This window comes from Lycorma delicatula, chromosome 13, assembly GCF_047948215.1.
Source record: "Lycorma delicatula isolate Av1 chromosome 13, ASM4794821v1, whole genome shotgun sequence".
Taxonomy (NCBI): domain Eukaryota; kingdom Metazoa; phylum Arthropoda; class Insecta; order Hemiptera; family Fulgoridae; genus Lycorma; species Lycorma delicatula.
Genome location: NC_134467.1, coordinates 4,249,103 through 4,262,197, shown reverse-complemented (window position 1 = coordinate 4,262,197; position 13,095 = coordinate 4,249,103). Strand labels below are relative to the sequence as shown.

The window sequence follows — 13,095 nt, the reverse complement described above, 5'->3', positions numbered from 1 at the left end:
TTAATTTTTTTTTTACAAAAACTAGCCTATATTATTCTGTAAACAAAAAAACGATATTTAATAACTTGGGTTTGCATAAAAATGCTAACAAACACAGATTTCAATTTAACAAAGAATTTATGTACGATCACAACTTAAAAGGAAAACTAAAAATCACTGTTCGTTAAAGTAATACAGATAAGAAAACTAGAACAGAACACCATATTTTGTACAGAAAACAAACATTAATACTCAAAAATATTTTGTCATTATTATTCTACATACAGCAAAAAATAAAAATAATATGAGATCTCATTACATACTATTATGTATGAGTAAAGCATAAGGCAACTTTTTTTCAATATCTTTAGGTTCTAATAATTTGCCCTTCTCTAAAAGTTTAATTTTGGCGGCTATCTGTTCTTATTCAGCCAAGATTTTAATTCTGAAATTTTTCCTTTCTATCTTCAGTTTTTTAATTTATAATTTCATTTTCCTTTTTTCCACAAAACATTCTTCATATCTTCTAGAGCTTCTCACTGGAGCGAACATTTTTTTTTTGTAATGAAAATATTCCTCCTTGCCCCATCTACATTTATAAACGAAAAACTTGTTATCGATAAATTATTGTCTGTCTCTTCATGCAAATCCTTCACAAAAAGAGAATCTGTGTGTATATATATAATTCAAACACTATGTATAGAAAAAATCTTAATTTATTCATCAATTCAATTACAAATGGCTTCTTGAAGGTGTACTCTTACCCTGGATGACTCTGCAACCTGGAATGTCTCAAGGAAAAATATCCAGAACATTGAGAAGTAAAATGTAAGGATAAAATGCCAACAACTAACATCACATTTAATAGATTGCTGTAGATTACGAGTTGTAAAACAGTAGGTATGCCACGGCTTCTGTTTGCATTTATTATTGATGAATATCCATGGGAGACAACGTTAATTTTGAGCGTATAATATTTATTTTTTTGAAGCTATTTTGATAAGTTTCAAATTAAAAAATTATATAATTTCAGTCGAACCTCTATATTTCAGAAATTGAAAATCCTGGGAAAATATAGAGGTTTTAGTTATATAGAAATAACAAGAACTCCCAGTCTAATTTTTTTAGCGACATTTTATCCTATTTTAAGATGAATAAAAAAATTAAATACAATTACTTTTCTTAATAGCACCATAGAAAAAAATATAAATATATTTTTTTAAGTCACGCTTTACATATTAATCTAATTCATTAAACATACTATATAAAAATTATGTATCTTTGGTAAGAGATGTAGGCTGTACTTAAAAACTTATTGTACTCAGTTGTAGGTTAATACGTGGTATTTTTATTACTAGCCCATAATTTTTTCATGATAATACAAAAAATCAATACCCTTACTATTTTTAAATCGATTGATAAAATACTAATCCTAATGCATTCTTTAGTTTTTGATAAGACATCGATAGATAATGTTTACAGTGTATAATTTTTAATATAGTATTAACTAATTACTTGAAAAAGTGAGTAATTCTCTGTTTTTTACTGTGTTTGAATAAGGTACTATGTTAAAAAGAGTTTCACATCTATTTAAATACAAAAAATTCTGACTGGTACTTCATCTTTGAGCTGAGTCCAATCCTAATTGTTTTAAATGACTGTAAAACCTAATCGTCGGTAGGTTTTCTCTCCTCCTGCTGGTCTTCGCAATTTTCGTCATCATCTTCTTCTTCTACCGGTTCCATCAGCAATGATGAAATCTTCAGTGACTTTTTAACTGTACTATCATATCACCATTTTCATTCCATTCTGTCATGGTGGTACTGAAACAGGCCTTACATATACAATGGAATATTGTTTTATCGCTAATATCATAGATCCATATGTCTGATAATTCAGAAATGCACTCCTGGGGGTCAACAATATTAACAGGGACAGTCTTATTCTCTACAACGGTTACAATTTTTTTCAGGATTCTTTTACGGTAGTGCAATTTAAGATTTTTAATTACCCCCTGACCCATCAGTTGTATAATTGACGTAAAGTTTGGTGGGAAATATACATACGACTTTTACTTGTACACTGTTTAATACAGAATTAATGTCTTGAGGATGTGACGTACAATTATCAATAAAAAGTACAATTTTTCTTTTTTGTCTGGTAATTTGTTTGTCCAGCATTTTTACCTAATGTGTAAACATTTCAGTAGTCATCTACACCTTTTTGATTAATGTGTGGTCTACCTCTTAGAGATTTAACTCCTCAAAAACAACATGGATTTTTACTTTTGCAGATTACCAACATTTTAACTCCTTCAGTCCCTAGCGTGTTCACAGCCATAACACAGTAATTCTTAGTTTACTTCGTTTACCACCAAAGCACAATCATTTTTAAAAGTTAAGTTTTGTCAGGTAAACATTTGCAGAAAGGCCTGTCTCGTCCATGTTGAAAATGTCTTTTCGGGGATGTTCTTCTAAAATCAGTTTCAACACGGTCTCTTCCAAGATTCATAGCCGCTTAACTCTGCAACTTTCACTTTCTCCAAAAATTACTTTATGAATAACACAATATCTTTTTTTTAAACATCTCTAACCCCTGTTGCCGGCCTGGAAATCTTTGTGTCCTAATGCGGCTCCAAATTCCAGTGCTTTTTTTTAATCTCCCGGATAACAGAAGCTTTTATCGCGTATCACTGTCAATCATTTTGAAATGGCTTCGTTGATATCATCATACATGATTTTTTTAATTTTTTTCTCACTATATTTTCTTTATGCTGGTCAAGTTCTTGTAGTTGTATCACGTTCCGATTTTCTAAAATTGTTGACAATGTACAGGTAAGATTTCAAATTTTTTTTTTTCTAATACGTTTGTCAACTTCATGTATAACGCTAATTTTTCCGAAACTCTGGGGAACTGCTGTTTTGACATTGTATATGGCACACTAAACAAACTGTGCAGTACTGTATAATGCGAGTAACATTATCTAAAGACGGAGGTAGACTGAAGTAATTCCAGGAAAAATTATTGCTTAAGTGTACATAAGCGCTGAACAGTAGAGGGAGTGTGTTATGTTTTCTAAGAATTTTATTTGTTATGTCTGTGTACTGCAGATAAACATCTCGTTTAGATAAATGAATAAAAGTTTGCACAGTAATTTTTGTGCTCTGCACTTGTTAATGAATTTCAGGAAATTCCGCTAATTTAATGTACAGGCTGACAGTTACTGCAGTGCACATGTTTTCTTTTGTTAGAATTTTATTGTAAATATGTTATAAGAGAATCTTTGGAATTTTCACTTTGCCGTTCAATAAAAATAACCTGCCACTTTTGACTATTGTCCAGATTACTTTGTGCTTGTATACAGGTACAATTTAGGTACGGAAATCAAAAGAATAACTAACTTAAACTCAGAGAGATGTTCAAAATATTAAATTTAATGTGGTTATTTTTAAAAAAAACATTTAATAAAAATTACTATATGTTACTACATACTGTATTTGGTTAATACGTAGTATGTCACAATTTCGTTATATAGAGGTATGAATTCATTAAACAGAAGTAAATTTATAGTTTTATTAAAATGTCACATTGCAGTAAAAAAAAATTGAGGTTCGACTGTATAAAATCTATGTATTATGTGGCAAAGTCGACTCGGAAAACATGATATGTTGACAGTAGAACAATACACTCCAATGATAATAAACATACCATTATAAAATTAGTTATAGTATTTCTTTCAATTCGACAAACCTAAGTCAATAATTAATAACGAACAAGAACAGTGAAAAAACAGAACTGAAGCTATCAGTTTCAATTGGCACCAGTGAAATCAAAAATATCATTTGTTTGAAAAGAATGTCCATTAATATTACACCCATTCTATTTCAAAATGTCAGATTCGCTTGAAAGATGTACTATGAAAAAACAGCACAGTGTGATAAGATTTTTTATTTCTGAAGGTGTAAAACAAGCCAAAATTCACTTGTAGATATTAAAACAATATGGTAAAAAGTGAATTAACTAGATCAAACACTATAAATTGGAACAGTGCCTTCAATTTTCATCTTAGTGTAAGACCGGTAGAAATTTCAAATGATTGTTTGCAAAATTGCATTAATGAACTTATTCACAATGACATGCATAAAAAAATGAGAAAATTGCAGAAATTTATAATGGAAGTATTGGCAACATCCGTTTCATCATCCATGATGAGCTGAATTACCTCAAAACAAATTCGAGGTAAATTCAAAATCACACGAGTTCACATTAGTGCAGAAGTCAAATGACTGGTTTTGGCAGAAGGAAATGCTCTTTTTACGTCCCATATTAACTTGGTTGAAACACAGATCCATCATTTTGAGCTAAAAACTACAATGATAAAGTGATGCTAACACTGTTTTGGGACTAAAATTGCAAAATTTATTGTGATTATTTGGAAGAACAAAGTACAATACTAAGTACCGCTTTGAAAATAAAATAGTGAAATCTGCTATAAGGAGGAAATGTGTCCTTTCTCAAAAGATTTCTTCTGAATGATAATGCCCGTCCCATGTCACAAATCACAGGTCCATTATTTTTCACTCCAAACAGTTCAGCTTGGAACACGTTAGATCATTCATTTTCAGTATGCTTCTTTTTTCTGTTTTTCAATCTGCCCAGTACCTCTTCATTCTTTCTTATATCTCTTTCCTTCATTTTCAAAACGTTCAGCTCTGTTCTTGCGTTTTGGCGCTTCTTGGAATCTTTTATTTTCATGTTTTTAAATTTCTCTTTCTCTCAGTTCTTTTAGGTCTTCTGGGACTTGTGCGAAACATTTACCTTTAATTTTTTTTACTTTGGAAAAAATCAAAAATTTGTTTAGTCAGTCTACTGTTATTCATTCTAAATACATGGAGTAAAATGCGATTTGTCTTTTCCTTAATGTGTCTTGACAGTTTTTCAATTTTAGTATAGTTTGTTATTTGGAATTAATTTTACCTCATTATTTTGAAATTTGGGACCTAAAATTTTCCTTTCATTTTTATTTCTAGATTTTCTAGTAAACCTCTGTTGCGGTCTTAGGGTTTCTGCTGCACAGTGTTTCTGGCTCTATCACGGTTTTATAGTGTCAAAATTTTGAGTTCCACGATAAAGACTGTTTGTTTTTAAGTGTTTTTCGTTAGGTGTAAAACTAATCCCATTTTTATTAGCTCTAAGTGTTAATGTTTTTTAATCTACAGAATTCCAACTGATCCATTCTCACAGATATCTGAAATTATCCATGCCAATTATTATTATATTTCAATAAAACTGTAGATTCTGAGGTTTATTGTAACTTAATTGTCCATTATTACAAAAAAAAAAAACAATGAGAACATTGGTTTTACAAAGATGATTAAAATCTTTAAATCATGTTTTGTTGGGTAACCTGTTGTCTAAGTAAACAGGCTCCGAACTAGTCGAGTCTAAACTACTACCGAAATTTCTTTGAAGACATTATGTATTTGTCCCAAATAAACTTTTTTTTTTTTTTATACCAAACTGTAAGTTGAAAGTAACTTGGACAGCCCTCGCAAGTGCAACTGTAACGCCACATAATGGCACCTGGAAAGAGTTTGAAGCAAATAAAACAAATTTCAATTCAGGCTGAAGTTATGTACGTTACAGTATTTAAGGATTAATTATGTGCATCTTTCATGGTAGACTGAAATACATGAAAATGAGTGTTCAAAACTACTGTGTAATGAGCTAATTTGAAAGCAACTCATGTCTGATGCTTCATAAGAATACACAGTTAAATTACCACAGGTAGGGGTAAATTATACAGGTTACCAATTTACTGAAAAGAATTTTAAGATTTTCTCGCTATATATGGAATAGGAAAAATTTATCCTGTGAACTGAATCTTAACAAACTTCACAGCTTCATTTATCATCAAATCACACATCACTAGATCTCATCTACAGTTGTAACTTGGGACTTAGTCGCACCACAGGTGACCCCTTGACTGTCAATCATGAATCATGAAATTTCTTTTAAGGAATACCACCTTACAAGGCCTTTATAGGTTTTGGTCCACCGGCTGAACCAAGCAACACCACAATTCAGAGAAAACAGAATTCGGATATGGTGGGCTACCACTTAGAAGATAAAATGTGATCGGAAGCATTGGAATGCTCGAACAGTACACAGATGAACAAAAAAAAATACTAAGTCCAAAATCAAACTGAAACAAATCACCTACTTTTCCACACACAATGTAAACTCATTCATGCAAACTGGTTAACTAAAAATAAAAACTGTTCTAATGGACCCAACATAAAATTCTCAAGATGGGTCTGCAGGAAATAAGAAACACTGACCAGGATGCCATGGAATCTCAAGGATATAAGCTCTACAAAGATATACCTGGGAAGAAAGCGATGTAAACTGTCTCACAGTTTAGAACAGGCTTTTTAGTCAGCCTCAAAATAATAAACTCCATATAACAATTAAAGTCACAATCCCCAAGAATCTCAACACTGACCCTAAAAGCATCTAATAAAATTAAACATACAATAAACACCTATGCAACCATTAATAATAAAAATAACTTTGCAAAATTTAAAAAGTTTAAATTTAAAAAAACTCCAGAATACTAAAAAAACAGAAAAATTCTGGTATCTTTTCAACCTGACTGTAAATAACATCCTCAAAACCATGTTAAATAATTAATCAGAGACTTAAATGCTCAATTAGGCAGAGAAAGAAGATACTGTGACATCATTGGAATACAGCCCACCCAAAAGAAAACAAACAAAACCAGACAGACTCATCGATCTCCGCAGAAACCACAACCTAACCTACAAATCTGTGGTACTGGCCTACGCTGCACAAGTGGTAGGGTCTCAGGTTTGAATCCCGCTCAGTGATGGCATTTCTCATACACCAAAAAAATGTCACTTTCCCTATACCACGCACAAGCTTCAAGCTTGTGTGGCGATATCATCAAGAAGAAAAAAAACTCCACATATTTCAAGCAGAAATCTCAAAAACTGAAAACCTGGAAACACCCCGACTACACTAAAAGAGAATGGCAACAAGAACATGTCTTCATGGACAAACACTACCACAAGGACAACTACAGTGTAAAAGTCTTCCAAGGAGTAGACAAATTAGTCAAATTAAAAATTAAATTTACTCCCAAACAAAGCAACAAAATCAAGCTCCTAAAACTAAAAAAAATGGATCTACCTAACTAATCAAAAAAGAAAATTACCAAAAAGCAACCGAAAAAATAACAAGGATAAACTCAAAGATCTAGTCAACAACCTTAAACAAATCGCAGAATTTTTTTGTTTGTTTGTGGGCAAAAAACGCCTGGGCGTTATCATCGCAGAAGAATTAGCCCCAATAAAATCCTGTAAAAAACATCAATAGTGAACAATAAATGTGATGAAACAGTGAAGAAAAAACATCTATCATGGCTATTTCAACAATCCCAAAAATCATAATCGTCCTTCTAAAATCTAATAAAACAAAAAAAAGAAAGCACACAAATCCTAAGGAGAATAAAAAGACAACACCCTAAAGACTAACTGAAGTCAATAAAAGAATTTAATAAAACATCATTGAGAGAACTACAAAACTTACAAAAATCAGCTTCAAATATATGAACACCCAAACCCTACCAACAAAGAATGAAAACTGTAAAGTGGCCCATAACAATAAAGACAATGTGGAAATCCTAACTAAATATTTTAAGAAACTCCTAAATTATGAAGAATCGACGGAACTCCTATTCAACAACAACACTCTAATAACACCACCACCAGAAATTATCAACCCTCTCACAATAAAAGAAATCTACCAAGCACTGGGTGAGATGAAGAATTACAAAGCAGCAGAAGATCAGACTTTTGTAGAGCTGGAAACACGCACAAAGATTAACAAAAATTGCCCTTCAACAGCTTGTCAACATTTGGATCAAAGAACTAACAGAATACTGGACGACAGCCCTCATCTATCCGCTACACAGAAAATGGGACAAAACCGACCCTAACAACTACAGAGGAATCTCACTCCTAGACACAAAATTCTTTCAAGAATCATCCTCAACAGGATCGGTTCTTAACTTGAAAAGGAACTAGCAGAATAGCAGGGAGGTTTCAGACCCTGGAGGAGCTGTCCAGATCAGATCAAGAATCTCAAGGTAACAATGGATTACTACAGATAAAGAAACAGAGATATGGTCATAACATTTGTAGATTTTAAGAAAGCTTATGACTACATCCACAGGGAGTCGCTACTAAAAATTCTGAAACACCTTGGACTAGATACCAAATAAACATGATAAAACTGAGCCTCACAAACATTAAGTCGATGGTAAAATTCGGAAAAGTAAAAATAATCTGAAAAATAACAAAAAACTGTGTTGGTTTTGCCGATGACTTGGCACTGCTAGCAAATGACATCGAAGAAGCTAACATCACAGTTATTAGAACTTCAAAAACACTGCAAATAAAACTAGCCTCAAAATATAATTTGAAAAACAGAGATTATGTCTCAAAAACCAACACGATTAAAAGAAGTAAACATAAAAAGCAATAAAATCAAAAGATTAACCCAATTTAAGTACCTTGGAGAAATAATAACAAACAACCTAAATGAAAAAAATCTCGATCCAAATAAGAACAAGAACAAACAAACTACCTAAAGGTCAAAAATTAACCTGGTACATTTACAATAAAAAATGCCTATCAATAAATGCAAAAATAAGACATTACAACAAAGTTATAAAATCAGCAAGCCACTTATGCAGCAGAAACAGTCTTCTTCCAACTGAATGAGCAATCACATGGACTCCAGAAAATTGAAACCTGCGTCAATAAAAAGTACCAGAAAGAGGAGCAATGGTGGAATGTGCCAAACAAATCATGTACAAAGAGTTAAAACCCATCACTGATACCATGTATAAGAACAGACTAGGATTCTTTGGACATAGACTTCTGAAACAGCTGGTACAGTACAATCTCGACTTGAAAAACACAAAGAAAGGATGGGTCAGAGAAATAAGAGATCTGACGGAAGTTGCCCTTATGGAAGAAGACACCGCATGTAAGATAAAATTAAACAAGAAAATCAAGAACAAGCACTTGCTTCACTCACAAGAAAAAACTCACATGTAAATTTTCAATACTAGAAAGGGCACAAAGATTGGAATGTATGAAGAACCACTACAAGGCCCAAACAGTCCCATTGAAGAGACTTGGATAATGGACCGACTAAAGTGATCCTATGCGGTCATAAAAGATAATAAAAAAAAAGGATAGCTTACATAAAATAGTTAAAACACCAGCAAAATTTAAATCACATATCTTTATTGACTGAAAAGTTGATGCAGATTTATGCTGTTGAAGACAGTATGTAACTGTTTATTTTTTTGACAGGATAAGTAACAACAAAGGCATTAAGAGACCAGAACCTTGACAAAGATGTAGAAAATCAGAGGGAGCTAATATTGACACTTACGCGTAACCTTCTAGAAACAATTCAGATGGTAATGAGAGTCCATTTCTGATATTCCCTTAGGTTACGAATTCAACTCGGATGAGACTTGTCAAATCAGTTTTAACAAGTTCTAAAGTACAGAAAGCCAATGCAGCCAATGTAATACCTCGAGAAATGCCTATTTCTCTCAAAACTCTTTTACCTAATATAATCAACATTATTACAGAAATATTATTATTTATATTAATAATAATAAATAAAAAAGTCATCAATACAAATTCAATATTTACATAATACTTAACCTGTTTCCTGACACGTTTTCCCTTGCCTAAAGTTCTACTTATATCTTCTTGTTGTTGTTCATAATGATGCCGTAACAATTTCACCCAGTATGCCGGATCAGTATTTTCAGCCTCTTGTTTAATAACTTCGGTGCCAACTTCTTCCTCCTGCAAGAAACATAAAATAATAAAAATTCTAGAACATAAAATTAATGATAAAACATTTTGGTAATGATGAAACTAAGAAATGACAATATGTTAGCGACACAGACTAAAATAACACAAGTAAAATGATACAAGTGTTCTCTGATATCTTGTACACTAAAACGTTGAATACTACACTAGAGCGTCACAGAATTTTAAATATTTTTCTTTTTATATGACAACTTGACTACTATCATGTTGTTCTAAAGACCGGTTTAAAAATAGGAACTGAAGATTTTTATCTCTGCAACCACATAGGTTTTCACTAAAGCTTTCAGTAAAACAATTATATTTGTTTTGCATTAAATTTTTAAGTTATGTGCATATTTTAATTAAACCTCTACATTAGTCATTTCATAGAGCTCTACACAGGGAAACAAATACCAAAAGAACGAGTTCTTTACTTTACTTTATTCCACACTACATTAATGTAAAGTGACTGTATTCTCGAATAAGATTGTAAGCAATTTTAATTGAAATTAGTCTATAAAATGCTTTCCATAATGCCAAAAATTGAAAACAAGAATCTTTGTACATACAATATTAGCAGTCTTAAAACACATGACAGTGTAATAAAAGTAAAAATTCCACTATAAAGTTATATTGAAACCAGCCATTGAACAATTTTTTAAATAGTCTTATAACAAAGTTATGGAACAGTATATCTGCAACATTGGAAATCAGGTGAAAAATGGAATACTTTTATATAACTCTTCCAAGTTTTCTGGAAATAAATTGTTTCTCAAAGAATTAATACAGAAAAATATGATTATCTATATATATAAAAATGAATGTTTGTCTGTTTGTCTCTTATGTCTTCCTAAACCGTTCATCCGATAGCGATGAAACTTTGGAGAATGGTTGGACGCATGCCAGGGAAGGTTTCTGAATTAGTTTAGACCTGCTAGGTGGCGCTGGCATTGAGATATTTCGAAAAATTGTATTTATGGTCCGAATTGCCTCGTATTCAGAATACATGTTACTTACACGGAAAGAATTATCTCTGCTAAAAATGAACCCTCTAGATGGCGCTGGGGTTGAGATATTTAGAAAAATTATATTCATGGACCGATTTGGTTCATATTCAGAATATGAATATTAGTTACGTGAAAAGAAATATTTTTGCAAAAACTATACCCGCTAGGTGGGGCCGGTGTCGAGATATCTACGAAACAAACAAATAAATATAAGAACAGACTTTTTTATTCTATATATATATATATATATATATATATAAAGATTCGTATGTGTCCGCTAAAGACCAAAAAAACTAATGGACCGATTTACGCATGGGCAAAAGGGAAAAAGGAAACTGGGAGAGGGGTGAGAAGGGTGAAAGGGAGAAGTAGGAAAGGAAAAAGGGGAAGGAGAATAAGTGAAAGGTAAAATTTTCATTTTAACTCTCAGAGAGAGTTCATTTAAACTCTCTCTATATATAGCAATAGCAGAGCACTGCCGGGTCTGCTAGTATTGTATAAAATTCAATTTTTTTTTCTATCGAGTAATTCATAAGATACAATTTTTAAAATTTTCTTTTATAACAGATGTACTAAAAAAATATTTAGTACTGTATATAGTAATATCACTTCCCTGATGTAAGTTAACTTGAAATTGCTTTGAAACAATAAATTTTATTAAAATAACAATGAGAAAGATGATTAGTTAAAACAGATACATGCCATCAATGAATGAGGTCATCATAGTCACTGTGGCCTAATTATCAGTAGGACGTTAATATACGGAAATGGATTTAAAACTTAAAATCTTCATTACCATTTTACTGGTACTCTATGAATTCCCCAATTAATTTCTTAGAGGTGAAAAAAAGCTTTTTCTATACTTATTGTATGAACATTTGAATATACACACAATTGTATATTGTTTCTAAATTACACAAAATAGTAATCGATAAGAAATAACAATTTTGATTTTTTATTCAGATAACTATATAATATACATATTCTAAATCATATCACAAATGAGTAGCTACATTTATCTACACAGCAAATAAACTGCCTACAATATCCTGGATAGGCCGAGGGAAACTGTAGGTAAAACATTAATCGGCATCACAAAAAAAATTATACACAATTAATTATAAAAAGTGATTAAATTTCATATTAGTTACGTATAACGAGAAGCACACAAAAAGTTATCTACCTACCTTAGAAAGAGTGGTGGTGAAGTAGTGTCATCATTTTTATTTTTCAATATAGGTCCCTTGCACTTCCACACACTTGCTCCATTTAGCCTGCACAGAGGTTGTCGAGTAAAAAAAAAAAATTTATCTTGCTCCTCAAAATACTCTGAAATACTGCTTTCAATTCATCATAGTCGTGAAAATTTCTGCCCGGTAGGTTTTTATTGACGTTTCTTAACAGGAAAAAATCACTGGGGGCTCCAGACAGTAGGAAAGGTGAGGAAGTTCTTGAAATCCACTCTCTCAAAGTTTGCTTTGCAATCTGTGATTGAGTGGACTGGAGCATTGTCATGCAAAAGCAAGACACCTGTGGTTAGCTTCCCTCGCCGTTTTTCTTTTATTGCTGCCAGTAGCTTCTGAAGATACTCAGCGTAGATATTACCACTGATAGCCTGCATGTGATCCATGTATTTAATCAACAAAATTCCCTCGCTATTCAAAAATCTTCCCAGCTGATTGCTGGGTCTTGAATTTTTTGGGCGTTGGGGGTCCCCTTGTGTTTCTACTGCACGGATTCTTCTTTGGATTCAGAACCCCAGTAATGAACTGATATTTTATCACCGGTCACCGACCTGCTGAAAAAATCTGTAGGATTCCTTTCACATAACTACAAGTTCTCCGCAATCTACTGCGCACGACAGTGCTTCTGACGTGGTGTTAGGTTTTGTGGGACCCATCGATAACTGATTTTTGTTATTTGTAAATGGCCATGAAGTACTGTTATATGGTTCTTTCGGACACCTCACACTCTGCAGCAAGTATTAGAACCTAACACGTCTGTCTTCCATAACCAGTCTGTCCACTTTCTGGCAGATGTCGAGTGTGGTTGCTTCCACAGGTCTTCTGCTGCGAGGATCACCTTCAGTGGAACCCTGTCCCGTTTAAATTGTTTGGACCAGAATTTCACTTGGTATTGTTTAGGCACATTATCACCATCCTACTATGGATGTCCTTCAGACATTT

General features: G+C 32.4%; 1 protein-coding gene across 12 annotated transcripts in view; it reads right to left on the bottom strand.

Moving 5' to 3' along the window:
- The window catches only part of Mi-2 (chromodomain-helicase-DNA-binding protein Mi-2 homolog), a 161,370-nt gene that overhangs the window by 32,773 nt on the left and 115,502 nt on the right, over window positions 1-13,095 (bottom strand). For 9 of the 12 annotated variants that reach the window (XM_075381508.1, XM_075381511.1, XM_075381514.1 and 6 more), the window contains exon 24: window positions 9,738-9,896. In XM_075381508.1, coding sequence (XP_075237623.1) covers window positions 9,738-9,896 — 159 coding nt within the window. The remainder of the gene's footprint in view (window positions 1-9,737; window positions 9,897-13,095) is intronic. The other 3 variants (XM_075381512.1, XM_075381517.1, XM_075381518.1) reach the window with 1 other exon arrangement.